At 35.3% G+C, this 19,209-nt stretch overlaps 6 protein-coding genes across 6 annotated transcripts; 2 read left to right on the forward strand and 4 right to left on the reverse strand.

Moving 5' to 3' along the window:
* The first annotated feature begins 1,770 nt into the window (after window positions 1-1,770).
* On the forward strand, window positions 1,771-5,807 carry LOC105964834 (carbonic anhydrase 2). Its single transcript, XM_012989338.2, has 9 exons — window positions 1,771-2,117; window positions 2,326-2,393; window positions 2,770-2,913; window positions 3,522-3,570; window positions 3,660-3,776; window positions 3,917-3,970; window positions 4,765-4,850; window positions 5,178-5,283; window positions 5,387-5,807. The coding sequence occupies exons 2-9, from the start codon at window positions 2,341-2,343 to the stop codon at window positions 5,549-5,551; spliced, it is 774 nt and encodes a 257-aa protein (XP_012844792.1). The 5' UTR covers window positions 1,771-2,117; window positions 2,326-2,340; the 3' UTR covers window positions 5,552-5,807.
* On the reverse strand, window positions 5,795-7,800 carry LOC105964829 (2-methylene-furan-3-one reductase). Its single transcript, XM_012989334.2, has 4 exons — window positions 7,244-7,800; window positions 6,528-6,851; window positions 6,245-6,404; window positions 5,795-6,153 (listed from the first exon to the last, which is right to left on the reverse strand). Exons 1-4 carry the CDS (start codon window positions 7,640-7,642, stop codon window positions 5,888-5,890), a joined length of 1,149 nt encoding a protein of 382 aa, XP_012844788.2. The 5' UTR covers window positions 7,643-7,800; the 3' UTR covers window positions 5,795-5,887.
* Window positions 7,801-7,937: 137 nt separating this feature from the next.
* Window positions 7,938-10,346, reverse strand: LOC105964833 (hypothetical protein). Its single transcript, XM_012989337.2, has 6 exons — window positions 10,132-10,346; window positions 9,521-9,637; window positions 9,261-9,422; window positions 8,808-8,930; window positions 8,573-8,716; window positions 7,938-8,486 (listed from the first exon to the last, which is right to left on the reverse strand). Exons 2-6 carry the CDS (start codon window positions 9,629-9,631, stop codon window positions 8,043-8,045), a joined length of 984 nt encoding a protein of 327 aa, XP_012844791.2. The 5' UTR covers window positions 9,632-9,637; window positions 10,132-10,346; the 3' UTR covers window positions 7,938-8,042.
* A 440-nt stretch (window positions 10,347-10,786) lies between these two features.
* Window positions 10,787-12,134, reverse strand: LOC105964832 (glucan endo-1,3-beta-glucosidase). The gene has a single exon (XM_012989336.2). It carries the CDS (start codon window positions 11,912-11,914, stop codon window positions 10,862-10,864), a length of 1,053 nt encoding a protein of 350 aa, XP_012844790.2. The 5' UTR covers window positions 11,915-12,134; the 3' UTR covers window positions 10,787-10,861.
* Window positions 12,135-14,126: 1,992 nt separating this feature from the next.
* LOC105964830 (glucan endo-1,3-beta-glucosidase) lies at window positions 14,127-15,404 on the reverse strand. The gene is made up of 2 exons (XM_012989335.2): window positions 15,271-15,404; window positions 14,127-15,148 (listed from the first exon to the last, which is right to left on the reverse strand). Exons 1-2 carry the CDS (start codon window positions 15,365-15,367, stop codon window positions 14,187-14,189), a joined length of 1,059 nt encoding a protein of 352 aa, XP_012844789.2. The 5' UTR covers window positions 15,368-15,404; the 3' UTR covers window positions 14,127-14,186.
* A 2,180-nt stretch (window positions 15,405-17,584) lies between these two features.
* Window positions 17,585-18,533, forward strand: LOC148766644 (uncharacterized). Its single transcript, XM_088827121.1, has one exon. The coding sequence runs from the start codon at window positions 17,783-17,785 to the stop codon at window positions 18,257-18,259; it is 477 nt and encodes a 158-aa protein (XP_088683247.1). The 5' UTR covers window positions 17,585-17,782; the 3' UTR covers window positions 18,260-18,533.
* The last annotated feature ends 676 nt before the right edge of the window (window positions 18,534-19,209 follow it).

The following is a 19,209-nucleotide window of genomic DNA, read 5'->3' on the forward strand; positions in this document are numbered from 1 at the left end:
ACTTAAGAGCATTTTAAATGTTTCCCTTTTTTTTTTTTTTAATTCAAAATATTTTTTTAAACTTTTTGACATACATCATGTTGACAATTAAATCGTTGATCTACTAATAATCAGACACACATCAATGTGTACGTGTGCCTAGTGAGTGGTTATTTAATCTCATCAACGGTTAAAACCCACCAAACATATATGACCAGGTGTAGCAGCTCAATCACCGTGAATTCTTGGATGAATCAAAACAACGAGTGTTACTAATTTATTCATATATTTATTATCGAGAAACAAATAATAAAATAAATAGAGGCATTTCTTAACATTGGAAGTGAAGGAGAATACAATAGTGTGATAAAATTAGTATTTAAACGTTAAATTTGCCTCTTTTGAAAGGGACAACTTTTTGTATGGTGGAAAAGAGAAGACGAATTCTGCAGAGAAAACTAGTGGATGCTCTTTTCATTATTGTGTTTTATAATTTGCCAGTACTCATGTGTGTCCTAAATCAATTTGACTTTTAATCAGGCTATTTCGCTTTTCGATAGGGCAAAATCAATATAATTAATAAGTTATTGACAAGAATGATATAATTTTTATTTTTTTTGATAATTAAATATGGGCTTAGAGGTCGGGAGAAAAGGACGAGCAGTCGAAACCTACGAAGTGGGAATAGAATAACGACAAATTGATGAGTCCGGCTCCATGTGCCAATAGATACGAAGGAAGAGGAGTGCTAGGTGGCGAGTTGTTATAAAGCTGTTGAAGTCAGATTCGAGGATATTCTCCTAAAATAGACGAAAATGATTGACAAATCGTAAGGGGGAATCACGCAATCAAGGTGTAATCTTCGACAAATTAAAAGATTCTAGGGTATGAAATGTCCATGTGTTACCATACAGAAGACACGCTTAAATAATTGAATACACAAACAATATATTTGATGAATCCGAGATATCTCTCTTATTCTCTCTATATTTCAAACTGTGTTGGTGTAATTGTCGTCGTCACGATCTTAAACTTCTGCGTTAAATCACTCTTTCCGGCAACCTAAGAGACACGTTTAGAAGAAGCTTGACTAATTAAATTAAAACTAAAAAGAAAAAAAGATGAGTTTCAAATTAAATGGGAGATCCAAATGGACCAATCAATGAATAGAATAAAAATTAAATTAAAACATCAAATGCATTGAAAGGTTGAGGCCATGTTATCTTGACTACCAAAAAATATATTGTTATCCTTTAAGCTTTTGACTTGCCCATCCAATGCCCCCACCAGCCATACCCAATAATAATAATATAATAATAATAATTATAATAATATAATAGTAATAAGAAAAACAAAAATATTATTTTTAAAAATGAACTAGCATTTGTGAGTGGATAACTACAAAACATCTTACTCGAAATGCCCAGGTCAAATCTGTTTTCATTAAAGGTTCTAATTAATTATTAAATCACACACATAATGTTTAGAATCTTTAATTTGGAAACTGAATATGCAAAATTATTGTAAATCTAGAAGTAATATAATGAGAATTAAAGGGCCTCTATACAAATAAAAACCATGGAATCTTATTCACAGTGCATAGTCAAAGTCAACGGATGCTGAATTTATAAAGCTGGTTAATCCAATTATGAATTATTAAATCCCTCAAGATATTATTGCACACAATTAGGCCCATAAAATTCAATTTACTTTTTCCCAAAACTTTTTATTACATATTATAATTTTCCAATTTTTTTTTTTTGATATATAGTTACTAAATAAAAGAAAGGTAGCTCAAAAAAAAGCTATGTCCACGCTCCACCGCCCCACACACACACACACACATACGCACATACTTCCGCTAATGTCCTCCGTCCACACTGGCGTTGAATATTCTATTTTTCAGTAATTAAAAAAAAAAAGGAAAAATGATTTTAATTATTTTGTTGACGTTCGGACAAAAGTTAACCACGGTTTAACACACACCACCAATTTTCCGTTAACCGCGGTTTAGCTTCGTGCTATATAAACGAAGCTAAAGCCTGCCTTTTAGGACACATTATTAACAATTTTAATTTTCATCTTCCTCCAGCTTCTGGTTTTTTCTCTCCCGAGTCAATTAGCTTCTTCCTCAAAAGGTCCGTACCACCAAATTCATATATATATATATATTTTTTTTTAAATGTTTTTTCCCCTTTTTTCTGGGAGGATCATTGTTTTAATTAAGCACCAATAAGATGTAAACATGTGTATTCGGACAATCGAATCTATCTTTTCTATTAAACTAAACACATGATTGATCAGATAATTTATGCATACTATATCTATATATGTGTGAATTTGCAGAGATAGAAAGAGGAAATGGCTAATGACACATACGAGGAAGCCATTGAAGGCCTGAAGAAGCTGCTCAGGTATGATGATTTGTTTTCCCTTTTTGGTATTATTTACCTTTACTGCCCCTCCTATTTAATTTCCTCGGGATCAGCACTCAAGTAATTAATTTTCCGAAGATCTGGGCTTTTCCGTAATTTCCACGCCGTATGATAAGCTTTCCTTGCATCATTAAAATCAGCTAAAACGGCCAAACCCCGCATTTAACGGCTCTGTTAACTTGTTAGGGGTGGGGGGAAATAAATGTTTAACTGTTTTCGTACTCTTGTGGGCCCCACTCTATTAATAGAAAAAGGGTGGGCCCCACGCGCCATTTTCGCTGGGATAATTATCCCGTTGTTTTTGTTTTTGTTTTACTGATGGTGTTGGGTTTTCTGTGTTTATTTGGAGTGGCAGTGAGAAGAATGAGCTGGAGGAAGTGGCAGCAGCAAAGGTGAGGCAGTTGACGGCGGAGTTGGCGGGGGCCGCCGAGAAGCCGGCGTTCGACCCGGTTGAGAGGATCCGGACCGGGTTCGAGCACTTCAAGAAAGAGAACTACGAGTAAGTATATTAATAAAAAAAAAAATGAATATAAGGAAATAATAAAAGTGTTGGGTTGTACCTTGTGTAAAGGTGTTGGAACCTTCTGGGCATCGATAACTGCGAGATTCTTGGAGATGCCGGATTAAAATATATGCAATTACTTAATTACCCTTCAACTAATCCTCTTTTTAGTTTTTCTTTTTGATTGAAAGTGACATTTAAAATTAATTAATTAATTAGAGTAATAAATAGTAGTAACATGGTTAATTAAAGAAAATGTAGACAAAGTGCGTGATGTTGCGCGTTGATTGGGATATGCATTTTGGTTGATATAGAATTGAAGTGGCCAATATTCATGTCTTGATTGATGGACGTACAAACATGCATTCTTTTAAATTTATTTATTTAATCTTTTAATTTGATCTACAAGTTATACTAGTTATTTTATTAAAAATATTTGTTTTTTTTTTATTTATAAAAAATTACAGTCTCCCATTCAGAACACTAGAAAAAAGTTCTTCAGTATTATTATTTAGTATTTATTTGTTTATTATAATTATAATTAATGTTGTTGTTGATATTGTGTTATTAATAGTAATTAATTACAAATTGTGATTTGGTTGTAGGAAAAATCCAGAATTATATGGTGCACTCGCCAAAGGCCAAAGCCCCAAGGTAAATTACAAGTCAACTGCAAATGCAAATTTGAATAATATACAATGAATCTGGACACTAATAAATTAATTAAAAATAAAAAAATGCAGTTCTTGGTATTTGCATGCTCCGACTCTCGAGTATGCCCTTCGCACGTGCTGAATTTCCAACCCGGGGAGGCCTTTATGGTGCGAAACATCGCTAGCATGGTTCCACCATTTGACCAGGTATATATTATTATTTATTTATTAATTCTACCTAATTAATTGTGTTATATTTATATTTAATTTAATTCTCTGGTCAAAATCTTGGGGCCATCTAAATTAATTTCTTATTATGCAACTAAATAGAAGCAAAAATCTTGCAGAAAAAGTATTCAGGAATGGGGGCTGCAATTGAATATGCAGTCATTCATTTGAAGGTAACATTATTTTAAACTCCCAGTCTTCTACTTCAATTTTTCACACATGTTTAATTTAATTCTAAAACATTCAAAAAAATCAAATAATAATAATAATAATAATAATTTTATTTATTTATTAATTATGTGTTTAAAGTTCCACTTTCTTAACCACATGACCACCTAATTCCACGATAGAGAGTTCCTTTTCTTCCTTTTGTTATTATTATTATTATTATTATTATTATTTGTTTCTGCTTTGGGCAAAAAGCAATTCTTAACGAGGAAGTCAAATTCATCATACTTCATATAATTCACCATGCCCCCGCTAGAACATTATCCCTAAATATTTTAAAATTGGTCATGGGAATCAATTTTTAGTTTAAATAATTTTTAGTTTAATGTTGTCTTAAAGAAAGACAAAAGCTCCTATTTTCTTGTTGTAAGATGGCAAAATTATCTGTAATTAATATATAATTGAGCTTTATCTTATCAAGAATGGTAGGTCTAATAACTTATCTTGAATTATTGGGAAAATCATGTATATATTCAAAGATTCCAATTTTATCCCTATTCAACTACTAGTAGTTAGGCATTGATTCTTTATCCCATGGATATTATTATAACATTCTTCTTCAATATATTGTTTCAGTGTCACATGCAAATATGAACAGTAGCATCTAAACAAAAATGAATTAGGAATTACTTATATACTTTCTTGATCTAAATTTTTTTTTTGTGCCTATATTTTTTTTATATATAAATATAAATATTGAAGAAGAGAAAATAAAATTGAATGAATGAATTAATGTTAGGTGGAGAATATATTAGTGATTGGACACAGCTGTTGTGGTGGGATAAAGGGCCTCATGTCTATCCCTGATGATGGGACCACTCAAAGGTCAGTGTTTGTTTGTTTTTTTTTTTTCCAGATAAGTTTATTTAATTACTTATCAAAAATTAAAAAAAAATTATTTATTTATTTATATTCAGTGCTTATTGTTACCTACTTATCTTCTTCATTATTGCACTTATATCTTATTCTTCTGATAAGTTTTCGCCTATTTCTGACAACATGTACCCAAAAACAGAATTAATGATCAAATTCTTACATAACTTTTGTTTGTTTTAAGGTTTTCATTTATTCACCTTTGGATATTTTAAGTGGTTAATTTTTCTTTTATTTATTTTTTTTCCTCACAATTTAATTTCGAAATTATATGTGTAGTGATTTCATTGAGGAATGGGTGAACATATGTAAAGTAGCCAAAGCCAAGGTCAAGACAGAATGCAACACTTTGGACTTCACTGAACAGTGCACTCAACTTGAGAAGGTAAACTTTTATTTAATTTTCACACCATTATTATTAAATTCCAACTATAATTAAGGTTGTTGTATTAACATTAATTAATTCATGTTTAAAAAAAAATAAACAGGAGGCAGTGAATGTATCACTAGGAAATCTGCTAACCTACCCATATGTGAGAGAAGCTGTGGTGAAGAATGCTATCTCTTTGAGGGGAGCACACTACGATTTCGTTAAGGGCACGTTCGAGCATTGGAATCTCGATTATAACCTCTCTCCTTCGGTTTCACTTTGAGATTTTCTTTTTAACCCTTTTCAACAGTTTCTACTACTGTAAATGTTTGTCACAAAATTCAGCTTTTGTTTGTTGCCAAAAAATAAATAAGGTTTCTTGGTTTTCTATGCTGAGTGTAGAGGTGACTCAGTGAGTCTAGGTTGGTGTTTTTGATTTTTGATTTCCAGTATTTGTTGTTGGTACTGAAGAAGTACTGTGAACACATGTTGTTTCTAAATGAGTGTGCCTTCTAAATAAATTGGCTTTCTTGTTCTAATGATCAAGTGATTTTTCCAATTTTATTTATTTGTTTTATTTTTACTACATTTCCAAATTATCCTTAGCTTTGGTTTCACATCAAGGAATAGGATAAACGACAACCTTTCCAACGGCACGATTTGTCTCCAAATACGAGAAAGCTTCCTCAACTTTGTCGAAACCAAACGGTCCTTTAGGATCGACAACTGCCTTCACTTTGCCACTCTCCAAATACGGATTAAGCTTCTTCAAAGTTTCTCCGTTCGAAGTGACCACAAATCTAAAACCAGGCGGTGTCACTGCACCTGTTAGCACCACCACGCTGCCGCCTTCTTTCACCACCTTCACCGCCCTATCGCACTGCCCTGTTTTTTTTTTTCCCATCGGAACGTAAATCATTAAGGAAAATACTTTGTGGACTATATAAACAAAAACTAATGCACGTACAAGACTTACCAACTGTATCGTAAACGACATCGAATTTCTCGTGTAGGTCTTCGAAGTTGTCCTTGGTGTAGTCGATAGCCAAATCGGCTCCCAAACTTTTTAGAAATTCTAACTTGGAAGTGCTGGATGTAGCAGCTACCTTCGAAGCACCAAACACGTGTTTTGCAAGCTGCATAATTTACCAAGTTCAAACATTAATTTATTAAAAACTCGATTAAAATCCAAACAAGCGTCAAAGATCACGAGTTTTATGTGATTTATTGCATTCAACATCCATGTTTTATTTTTTCACCTGAATGACGAGAGAGCCAACGCCACCAGCTCCACCGAGAACGAGAATCGATTTCCCCTCGGAAAATCCCGATTTTTCCAGACCTTCATAGGCAGTCTCGATTGCAAGAGGTAAGCCCGCCGCCTGTGCGAAATCGAGATTACTGGGCTTGAGAGCCAATAATTTCTCCTCGACAGCTGTGTACTCGGCTAACGAACCAAACTGTTTAGGACCATCCAATGCTTTCTCACTTATATCTCCGTATACTTCATCTCCTTCCTTGAAACCCTTCACCTCACTCCCAACTTTGACCACTACTCCGGCAACATCGTACCCCGGTACTGTCTGAACAAAAATCAATAGATGCATACATCACATGTTTACAACTTATCTTATTCTGTTTTTTTTTTTTTAGCAAACTACACCTAAAAACTAACTTTTTAGGAAGTTATGTGCTATAAAAAATGAATTGTAAGGGGTTTTTTCACTGATAGAATAACATGAGGGGTATTTATAGCAATTTGATATAATACAGGGGTACTAAATGCAATGAACTCTTATAAGTTGTGAGTAGTATGCATAAATTGTTGTTATTTACAACGAAACCCCATAACTAAATATATAGTTACAGTACAGAGAGATCATGACTTTCAGAACAATCAACACTAATTGAAGAATTAAAAAACAAAATTAATTTTACTGGAAGGGCAAAAAAGGGATAAGAGAAAAAGTTTTACTGGAAGGGGGGAATCGGTGGCCTTGAATTTCCCGAATCTCCTCTTGAAATCGACGGGGTTAAGAGCGGCGGCAGCGACTTTAATCAGAACCTGGTCCGCCTGCAGCGGCGGCACAGCAACATTCGAATCGAGCTTCAACACCTCAACGCCGCCGTACTCGCTGTAAGTCCAAGCCTTCATTTCCGACGGTATGGAGTAAGAACTCGTCGCGGCTTCAGCGGAAGGCGCAGCCGCCTGTGAACTTGCAATTATCCGAATTGCTCTTTTCTGCGAACAATTGTTTGAATTCTTCGGCGCATTGATGCTGATTTTGAAGGGTGAAAATTGAGGAAGGTGGTGTTTGCAGCAGAGAAAGGGTTTTCTCAGTTGGAAGGTTGTAGAAGAAAGGATTGAATCCATTGTTTTCTCTCACTTTATCAACTTGCTATCTCATTCATTCATATATGATCATTCATTTTTCCCCACTCAATTATTTATTTTTTTTATTTTTTTTTAATAAAATTATATCTGGGCTGTGAAAATTTTCTGGATGCAAAATTATTTCCATGTTACCACCACTCATTCAATGTATTTGGACATAAAACAATTTATTTTATTATTTTTCAAGAAAAGTCGATAAAACAATTTGTTAATTAATTTTAATTGTTTGGATACTAAACAAAAAAAAAAAAAAAACTAATGCAAGAATGCATCATTTCCACAAAATTGTAAAATATTGTTTTATTAAATAAAATAAAATTATTACACCAGAATTTCACCATCAATAAATATTTGATGGATTAAAAAGAAAAACAAATACTTACACATATGCCAACCTTTTATGAGAATGCCTTGGATTATTTCTCCTTCTCACAGCCCATCTCTCTTTAATATTACTATTATAGGCATCACCTTCTTCTTCTTCTTCGCCGGAGATAACATCAGTCCTTCCTCCACCGCCGGAATATTTCCTGATTCTGGCAGTTTCGGCGAGCAAGTCATTAATCAACATCTCAGTGGTCTTTGTAGTAATTCCTCTGAGGTACCATGAAATCGGGGGAGGTACAACAATGGCTGGTTGTATCAGTTGCTCTAACCTCAACTTCGAACCAATTCTTCCCTTACCATTAGTGCAAGAAACGTACTCCTTTATCGACTTCGGTTTTATTGCCCCGCACATCTCTTCATCTACAAATAACGGCTCCATTCTCCAGCTTCCTTCGAATTTTTCCATGAACCCCGACTTTATTTGCTTGAACTTCATCTGGAAATAAGAATTAGTAGCTAAAATCTACATTGCAAATGAAGTTAAATAGACCGACTAAATAAAAAATAAAAAATTGTCCTTACTGTATAATCATCTCTGTTCTGGTCAACTAAAACGTTGACCGAGATTGTTCCGGACCACAAAAGGAATCTCCACATTGCTGCTTGCTCCAGTTCTACTACTTGCCTTGATCCTTCGTCGAGTATTACCTTTCTTGATATTACTTCCTGAGTGTGTATATAAAGTGTAGCACTTATTAGAATATGAATACGTAACAACAAAAAGATGTTAATAGCGAGCAATTTCATTTATTTTTACCTTGATGTTTTTGAAAACTCTCTTGTTATCAGGGTCCGTCACAATGTTGTACACTGCATCTGGCGGCAAACCAACATCAACGCTCAAACTTAGTTTGGAAAGAGTACCTTTAGGTATGGTCACCTGCAAAAAATGTTGTCGAAAGATTTATATATTTACTCAAAGACTTTAGGAGAATCGTAAACAATTTGAATCATAGCCCAGTTCTGATCCATATGCAAAATCGTAAAATCCCGCTAAAGATTTTTACGGGATTTATCTTCCAATCTTGAAGGGATTTGCTTGGATTAGGATTTAACATGGTAGAGACTAGAGGGTACTGAAATCGTAAAATCCTACAATTTTCAGGATTTTAATTGGGATTTTAACTACTATGGCCACTGGCCAACAACATTCGACTTGTATAAAAGGTTTTTCATTTTGGATAAAAAAATTCTAAAAGTAATAATTCACCTTTATATCTGCAGGTCGATCCACCCACGCTGGATTGTCTTTCCAGGCACATAATTGACTCTCTAAACTCAAGAATGAATCTTCTTTGTTGCGGCTCACGGTAGGGAGATCCGACTCCAACGCTGCCACACGGTATTCGGTCATCGATTGTTTATAAAGATACTGCAGCATTAACAAAAGACGAGATTTGTCTTCAAAATAAAGTCTAATTAAACTTCCATCGAGTTACTTTATTATTAAAAAAAAAATGGCGGACCAACCTCGAGAGACTCGCGCACTTTCTTCTGAAAGAACGAGACAAAATTAGGACGTGCGCTGACTTTTTCGGTCGAATTATCGGTGCTCGATGTAGTAGTTTGTACGTCGCCCATTATAACCTGTGTGATTATCACAAATAATGTCATCTCTATCCGATTTTTGGAAATAAGATTAAGGAAATGATTATTGCATAAGCAGAACTCTAATCTTCATTAATGTTTTAGCATATTTACAATGTTAGATTTGACAATCCATAATGGAATCTCAGTTACAGTAGTCAGAAAATTAAAACAACAATTACATCTAGCAGCATCATCATCATCTAATCTACTGTATGTGACATCATCCATCAAACCTCCACAAACAGATTCAAACCAAGGCAAGAGTTGTCTTAATTAAAACACTTGAATTTAATTTTTTTTTTTAATCGTTAATCGTGTTCCAGACTTGTGAAGTTTACGGCAAAAGGAAAACCTAATCGGAAGAGGGGGAAATCCAACTGTACAGAAAATCATGGAATAATAGGGAAATTCAATTTCAGGCATAATTCGAAAATAAAAAAATAAAAAAAATTCAGTAACATCACCATAAGACGGCGGCAAGTTATGATTACCTTTGGAGAAATCTGACAGGAGAATCGAAGAACAAAGGCGGAACGAACACCGGCAGAATGATATTTCTCTGAAAGCGGGAATTACTACTTTGTAATGGATTTGGTAAATGGTATTCTGGGCCGGGATTGACTATAATCCAGATCCATTTTATATTTTTTCTTTTATTTTTTTTCTAAAATTAAATATAGTTACATAAGGGTGATGCAATAAATACAAATTAATGGAGTTGGGTTATAATTTAAGCACATGACCCTGACCCGTGACACGGTGGCGGGTTATTTATTGGGCCCGACCCAAAAGTACTTGCGAAATTCATAGTGAAGTGACCTTATAATATGGGCTTTTTTATATTTTACAAGAGTAGCCACTCACAAACAATTATTAATTTTTATTTAACACTGACCTTATAATTTTGATATTCAAAGTTCAAACTAATTCATAAATCATACATGCATAAAAGTTGAATTCTGCAATTAAATACTATATTATTCAATAAAATTAATAGGTATTGTATTCATTTTTTTTAGATAATTAAGTATTGTATTCATTTAATTTTGTAAGTGGTTACTGTAAAAATTGCAAAAGTAGTTGAAATAAAAATATAATTGTTATTAAAAAAAAACCACATTTAATATTTTTAATACTAGATATAGTAAAAAAAAGAGAGGAAGATTTGACTAAGTAAATAGTTATTGAAAATCAATACAATAAAATCTAATTGAAATAATATTAAATGAAGCTAATATCATAAGCCTTGATTCCATTAACACCGAATATTCCAAAATGCTTCTCAAACTCAACACCAGTTTTCCCATTCTCATCAAACAAATCAAATAAAAAAACCTCAACCCCAACTCCCGGCCTTTTCGGAGTTCCAATATTACCCTTCGTCCTCATCACAACATTCCTATTATAATCCAACGCGCTACCAGCTCCGGCGCCATCTCCGCCGTCCGTCGGCCATCCCGTCTCCGTCACCACCACCGGAATGCTGAAAAAACCTTCTCTCTCCATCGCGTACACGAACGCGTCGATCGTCGCATCGTACACGTTCCTGTACTCCAGATCCCGGTCAATCTCGACCGCCGACGACCTAAAAAGGGCGTAATCAAGCGTGACGTACGGGTGGTTGTTGACGTAGCTGAAAAAGGGGTAAATGTTGACCATCAACGGCGATTCGGTTTCGTTCAGAAATTTCAGGAGCGGAACCATAATTGACGTGAGGTTGTGGTCGAAAGCGCCGGCGGACGGTGGGTAGGAATCGGACAAGACGGCCGCCGCGTGTGGGGATGAAAGTTTGATTGTGTCGGCTAACCCTAGCATCTGAAGAGCTCGGTACAGATTGAGAATGGCGGGTACTAAAAATGGTGAGTAGTACGGGTCATTTAGTAAGACTTCGTTACCGACGGCGAAGTATTTTACTTGGGAAGGTGAAATGTGGGTGAAGATGTTGGATCCGAGCCATATGAGGGAGGCGGAAACGGTGTCGTTTGCTAGATTGGGGAGGATTTCGTTTGGGATGCCGATCATGAGCTGGATTCCGGTGCCGGAGAACGGGGCGAGAGCTTCCGGGTCCGGGTTGAAGATCCGGATCCTTGAGATTCCGTTGGCTTGGAGGAGGTGGATCACGGCCGGGGGTGGTGGCAGGTCACTCGCCACGCGCCCGTAGCAGACTCCTACTGGTGCGGCCTCTGTTGGATGTGACAGCAGGGGTAAGATGGTAAATACGGATACAAGGTGTGGAAGGAATCTTTGATTGATTCTCATTCTCTGAATTGCCATTTCTGTGGATAATTATCTGCAAAAAATTAATTGCTGTTTATAAATTAATTTGTGCATGTTATTTTAATGATATTTTGGTTTGATTATGGTTTGAATATAGCTAACTAGCTCTGCAAACTTAAATGTAAGGTTGATGAAGATGAGATGAACTAAATGTAAACCACCAAAAAAAATGGACCATTTAGGACTTGTGTGCTAAAAAAAATTGCATTAAGGGGTTTTTTGTTAATATTTTTTTAGCAATTCGATAGGCATAATATAGGGGTACTAAATACAATAAACCTGATTAGTTTGTGCTAAATAGAATGCGTTATATTGGGGTTTTTGCTAATATTAATAATACGGAGACTGTTTTAGCAATTGGTCGATATAACATATAGGGTAAATTACACCCACACCCCTGAGGTATACTTAAATAATTTTAAGGTCCCTATGGTATTGATAATTACACTCACCCCCTGAAACGTTGTTATAAATTCTAACGGGATAATGTATTGGATACATAATTCCGATAGGGTTCTAATGAACTGTTACTTTTAGATAGTGGTGGAGATAATATAGAGTTATGGGGAGTTATGTGGTGACATGGCTCCCCAAATATGTCTAAAATCACCCATAACTCTTTGTTGTCTCCACCACTTCCTTAAACCAATAGAGCGTTAGAACTCTATCGTAATAACATATCCAATGCATTATCCCATTAGAGTTTATAACTACGTTTCAAGGGGTGAGTGTAATTATCGATACCACATGGACCTTAAAGTTATTTAAGCATACCTTAGGGGTGTGGGTGTAATTTACCCTAACATATATATAGATACTAAATGCAATAAACTGGTAGTTCATATATCCAATTCCACTCAATTCATTTACACACAAGTTGAAAAGTGTAATAACATAACTAAATGTTTTCTTCTTTCGTCTGAATCACGAGAGATCCAAAACCACCAAGAACAAATACAGATTTCCCCTCGGAGAATCTAGCCTTTTCGAGCCCTTCATAGGCGGTCTTGATTGCAAGTGGTAAGCCCGGCGCATGGGTAAAAACGAGAATATTGGGCTTCAAAGGCAATAATTACTCAGATAACGAACCATCCGATGCTTTCTCACTTGTATCTGCGTATACTTCATCTTCTTGTTTGAACCCCTTCATCTCACTACCAACTTTGATCACAACACCAAGAACATCGTACCGTGGTACTGTCTTAAAAAAACAGTAAATGCATTTCACCGACATTCACGTGTTCATAACTCGTCTTATAGGGTTTATTGCATTCAACACCCTTATGTTTTTTTTTCTTTCTAATTGTTAAGAGCAAACATATAATAACGGATTCTGAATTGTAACCAAGCGCCGCCCATTATATATTGGTTCTATACCCGATTCATAACTAGAAAGTTTCTCTGGCCCTTTCCTAATCGGGGCTAAAATCCCATAAATGAAAAATGCCAAAATAGGAATATTATGAGGCCTTACCTCCTTTTATAGTACTTTTTGGTCCGCCTTTCGGCATTTCCGAAAACCAGGGCAAGCGCATACCCGCCGCCGCACCCACTACCTTCCCCATGTTAGCTTTCAGCCGGCTCCGGGTTGTACGGGTGATTATTTCTACTTACTTGAACGTGGTTACCTTACCAGCTCCTATCGAGTGGTCATTCCATCATTAATGCCGGTGTTAGCGCATTAAATTACACGCAGGCGCGTGTAGCATACGAGTCCGGCTAAGCCATTACTACTTTCTACCGTACCAGTTAGGGTCATATATGCGCGGCATTTGTTCGCCACAGCTTGCTTCCGAGCGTCTCCCATTATTCGGCAAACGATGCTATTGCCGAGGAGAAGATCTCTTATGCGGGCCACGACCTTGGGCTGAGCTTTCCTATGGGCTTCAAAGGGCCTTCTCCTTGGGCTTCTTTCTGGTCTGGATCGGTATGACTTTCACAAATATTTGTTAGCTACATAATTAATTAGAGAGTATAGTAAATAACAGGTTTGTTTGTCAAACTTCATACTAATTTATATCTGCACATAAAGTAATCTCGCAATTAAATATTATTATTGTGTTCATTTAAATTTTGTAGGTGGATACTTCAAAAATAGTACAAATGAAAACATGATTGTTATTAAATTAGACATGCTATTTAAAAACTACATTTAATATTAAATTTAAATATTTTTAATACTAGATATAGTAGAAAAAAAAAAGGAAGATTTTACTAAGTAATTAATTATAAAAAATCAATAAAATAAAATCTAATTTAAATAATATAATTAAATGAAGCTAATATCATAAGCCTTGATTCCATTAACACCGAACATTCCAAAATGCTTCTCAAACTCAATTCCACTTTTACCATTCTCATCAAACAAATCAAATAAGAAAACCTCAACCCCAACCCCCGGCCTTTTCGGAGTTCCGATATTACCCTTCGTCCTCATCACAACATTCCTATTATAATCCAACGCGTTACCAGCTCCGGCGCCATCTCCGCCGTCCGTCGGCCACCCCGTCTCCGTCACCACCACCGGAATTCTAGGGTAGCCTTCTCTCTCCATAGCGTACACGAACGCGTCGATCGTCGCATCGAACATGTTCCTGTACTCCAGATCCCGGTCAATCTCGACCGCCGACGACCTAAAAAGGGCGTAATCAAGCGTCACGTACTGGTGGTTGTTGACGTAGCTGAAGAAGGGGTAGACGTTGACCATCAACGGCGACTCGGTTTCGCTCAGAAATTTCAGAAGCGGGACCATAACTGGTGTGAGGCTGAGGTCGAACGCGCCGGCCGACGGAGGGTAGGATTCGGACAATACGGCCGCCGCGTGTGGGGATGAGAGTTTGATTGCGTCGGCTAACCCTAATTCGTGAAGAGCTCGGTACAGATTGAGGATGGCGGGTACTAAAAATTGGGTGTAGGATGGATTGTTTACTAGGACTTCGTTGCCGACGGCTAAGTATCGCACTTGGGAAGGTGGAATTAGGGAGAAGATGTTGGATTCGAGCCATATGAGGGAGGCGGAAACGGTGCCGTTTGCTAGAGTTGGGAGGATTTCGTTCGGAACGCCGATCATGAGCTGGATTCCGGTGCCGGAGAAGGAGGCGAGAGCTTCCGGATCCGGGTTGAAGATCCGGATCCATGAGATTCCGTTGGATTGGAGGAGGTGGACCACGGCGGAGGTTGGTGGCAGGTTACTCGCCTCGCGCCCGTAGCAGACTCCTACTGGTGCGGCCTCTGCAATTTAGAAAATTATTATTATTATTATTATTATTATTATTATTATTATTATTATTATCATTAAATTTGTTTTTGAAGGGAAAAAATAAAATTATGGTAATTGATAAAACTTAAAAGACCTGTTGAACTTGAAAGTGATAGCAGGGATAAGATGGTAAAAACAGATGCAAGGTTAAGAAGGAATATTTGACTGATTCTCATTTTCTGAATTGCCATTTCTGAAGAGAAATTATCTGCAAAAATATTGCTGTTTAAATATGTGGAAACTGTTTATAAATTAATTTGTGCATGTTATTTTAATGATTTTTTGGTTTGATTATGGTTTGATTTTGGTTTGAATAGCTAACTTACTATAGCTCTGCCTAATTAAATGTAAGGTTGATCAACTATAAATTACTGCAGTAGTACTTCGATAAATTAATAACCTCGTTTAAATAATAGTTTCTCTCGGCCGCGACTTCGTGAAAGTATGTTCAATTATTAACTCGATAACTTAATAATTCGCTAAATTAATAGAATTTTTTCAGTTACAACTGGATTAATTTATAGAAGTTCAATTATATGTATATTGCATTCTGAAAAAAAATTGTATATATATTAAAATTTAAAATATTAACTCGTGTGATGGTGGAGACAAGACTCGCAAAAAGCGTGTGAATGTTTTTAGTAGATCGGTAATGGGTTAGCGCTTTTTGAACAATTTTCGGCATATTTCATAATTGCTCCACTTTGAGTACAAGAACACACACACACACACACAAAATAAAAATGAAATAATAATAATAATAATAATAATAATAATAATAATAATAATAATAATAAAAAAAAAAAAAAAACCTCCATCATCCGAAGATTAATAATGCTTCACCATTAGAGTGGATACAAATAATTATAATTGATCCAGAGCAAAAGGAGGTCCAAGAAGCAGGGTCACTCAACATAGAGAAAGGCCTTTAAAGCCCTATAAGAGCACTCAATCCTAGATCATGGCCCGCATGAGAGACCCTCTCCTCGGTAATTGTATCAATCGCCGAGCGAATAGGGAGCGCTCGGAAATAAGTTACGACTCGTTGCGGGCGCATTTATGACTCTGACTCGAACGCCGAAGTGCTAACTCTGTCATTATAATAAAATACTTGTCGAATTAATAAATTGACACATAAAATCTCACCACTATAGAATATTGATAATCCATATGATTAGATAAACATTAATCATTGATTAGCTATATGCACTTGTATAGTTGCCCAATTTCTTATAGAGTCTAATGGGTCTAAAGTGGGGATATGTTGTAGAGTCTAGAGGAAGATACATTGAAAGAAATAATGAGATCTCCTTTTCTTTTCTTTTTTCTTTTTCAATGATCGAGGTTATGAATAGTGCAAAATTGTGTACCACGATGACTATAAAATACTAATATTTATTTCCTAATCATTGCAATTGATCGAGCGCTACCCTTAAAAGCAATCAAAATAAAGAATTTAAAGATTCAAATCGAGTAAAGCATGTCTTCAATTAGTGCTATCACTTAGTTTATTGGGAAACTCACCATTATTCAAAAAACTAATCTATGTAACACGAAAATTTCGACTTATTAACGTAAGTTTTATTTTCGACATTCGAGTACATATATCAGTCATTTTATGAGCCACTTTGCAATTTTTTAAAAAAGTTAGTAACATGTTTAAAATAGCAATTTTTTAAACATTTTTGTTGTTTCTCTAATTATTTACATAATTTAATAATTAATTGCAAATCGATAGTTGATAATAATGTTTATTTTGAATATATTATCAAAATATATAAAAAAAATTATATATAAATTAAACCTATATATGTTTATATAACATATTTATAAATATACTCCAATACTTTTAATATTTACATATTTCCCCAAGTTTCAGTATCCCTATTTTTTAGACATTTAGACATGTTGTTTTCCCCTGTCCGTATCCCCATATCGTCGTTTCCGCGACCGTGCTATATAGTTCACAAGTTATTATTTTTTTTAATTTAATTAAAAAAATGTATTTGAACATGTTATACACAAAAATGAAAACCCTTTCATTCTTTTTTCATCCTTAAATATTTTAAAATTAAAAAAAAAAATTACTGTCCCAATTTTGAACAAAACAACCTCTGTAAAAGATTGCTTTAGAGCAATCAAACATGAAACACAAACATGCTTTCAAAACATATTATCATTGTTTTCAGGCAACAGCGATGTGTCAATGTTCAACATTTGTTCAAACCAACCATAAAGCAAAAGCACTTGTAAATATATATATTTTTTATTTTTTTCTGGCACTCAGTACATAGATTTATGTGACATATGTTTTCAACTTTATCATAAAAAAAAAACCCAATTTAAAAAAAAAAATTTTCTTTATGTACTCACTAAGCAACAAAAACACCCTTCTCCAATTCAATAAAGCCACCAAGAATATTTTCTTTAATTCTTCCTTTATTAAAGAAAAGCCCCTCCTTTTTCCATTTCTTTAAAACTCCCCTCTTATAACAACCAAGTTTCTGTATAAAACCCATCTCAATTAGTTCTTTCTTTTTTTCTTGAGCTAATTCAAATCAAACTCTTATTTTTCCAGAAAAAAAAATTAAAAAAAAAAAAAAGAAATGTCACAGCCTATTGAGGAATTTCCAAACCCTAACCCTAGTCAAATTACGACGGAGCAGCAGCCAGCTTCTTCGCTTTCAGACGGCTCGTTCGGGCCTGTTTTCGCAGTCTTGGCAGTGATCGTGGTGATATCGGCGGTGGCATGTGTGCTGGGACGGCTGTGCAGCAGGCGGCGCCACCGGCGCCACCGTGCCAAGGAGGCGGCGCACCACCACTCCGACAAGGGCAGCAAGAAGAAGAGCAATGGGCTGGGGCCTAAAGAGTGGGAGCCGAGGCAAAAACAACCCAGCTTCAACATGAGAGATGGCGATATCGAATTTGGTTTCGACAAGAAAACCACCACCCCTTCCGCCAAAGGAGCTAAAAACGGCAACGGCGGCAGCAATGGAGGCGGAGGAGGAGGGAAGGCGAAACCGCCGCAGCATAATAACGGCGGGCATAAGCAACCGGAATTCAGATTTTCAGATAATGTGTAGGGATTTGGTTAGTTGCGATGAATGCATGGGTATACGTTTAAGTAATTAGTTGCATTAGTGGTGGTTTAATTTTTTTCTATTGCTTTTTTTTTTTTTTTTTTTTATATAAATCACTAAGTGGTGTGATTAAATTTTCTTATTTATGTAGTAGTTGACTATAGTTGACTAGGTTTTGGAAGTTATGGGACTAGTGAAGGAATATATGCCAAGCAAGAATGGTGAAATTGTAATGGTGTTTAATTATTTATGATATAAAATGGGATATTAATTTAAATTGGATTTGCTTTGAAATGCATATTATTCAATAAAGTTTGTTGGAGGCTTTTTTTTGGGCTTTCCTCACATTTTTTTTATTTCAATCATTTTGTTTGGACTTTCACAAGACGCATTTCAAGCGGTCCGATAATTAAATACAGTTTTAATTTCGAACGTGATTTCACCATATTGTAAAATGATTTTGACAAAATTGAAAATATGTTACATGCAGTCATTTGAGTTAGCTTTTTAATCCAACTTAAATCAGCTAGACCGGGTGTCAGTTGTCTACACTATTTGGTACCAATTTGATTTTCTTTCAACTATTTCCTTAAAACGAAATATTTTTTAATCGTTAAAAGAACAATCTCTCCCAAACTCGAAATTGACAAATAATTTGATCCAACAAAATTACTCCAAAGAGACAAATATTTTGGTACTGAAATTATATACCGATTTATCAAAAACCAAAAAAATGTTTAAATAATTTTGTGAAAGAATAAATTTTCACCGATGCTCCTTGGCTTCGATGGTTATTGGTTGTCATACCTCCCAAAGAGGTCAATGGTTCAAGTATTGGTAGAAGAAGAAGACGGAAAAAATTGAGGTATTTCAAAATACATTTTTTTTTTATTTATAAATATATCAATTGTGCGATGCACGGAACAACATTCCAAATAGGAATAAAATATTTA

Source organism: Erythranthe guttata, chromosome 12 (genome assembly GCF_056151865.1).
Source record: "Erythranthe guttata isolate IM_541 chromosome 12, IM_541, whole genome shotgun sequence".
NCBI lineage: Eukaryota > Viridiplantae > Streptophyta > Magnoliopsida > Lamiales > Phrymaceae > Erythranthe > Erythranthe guttata.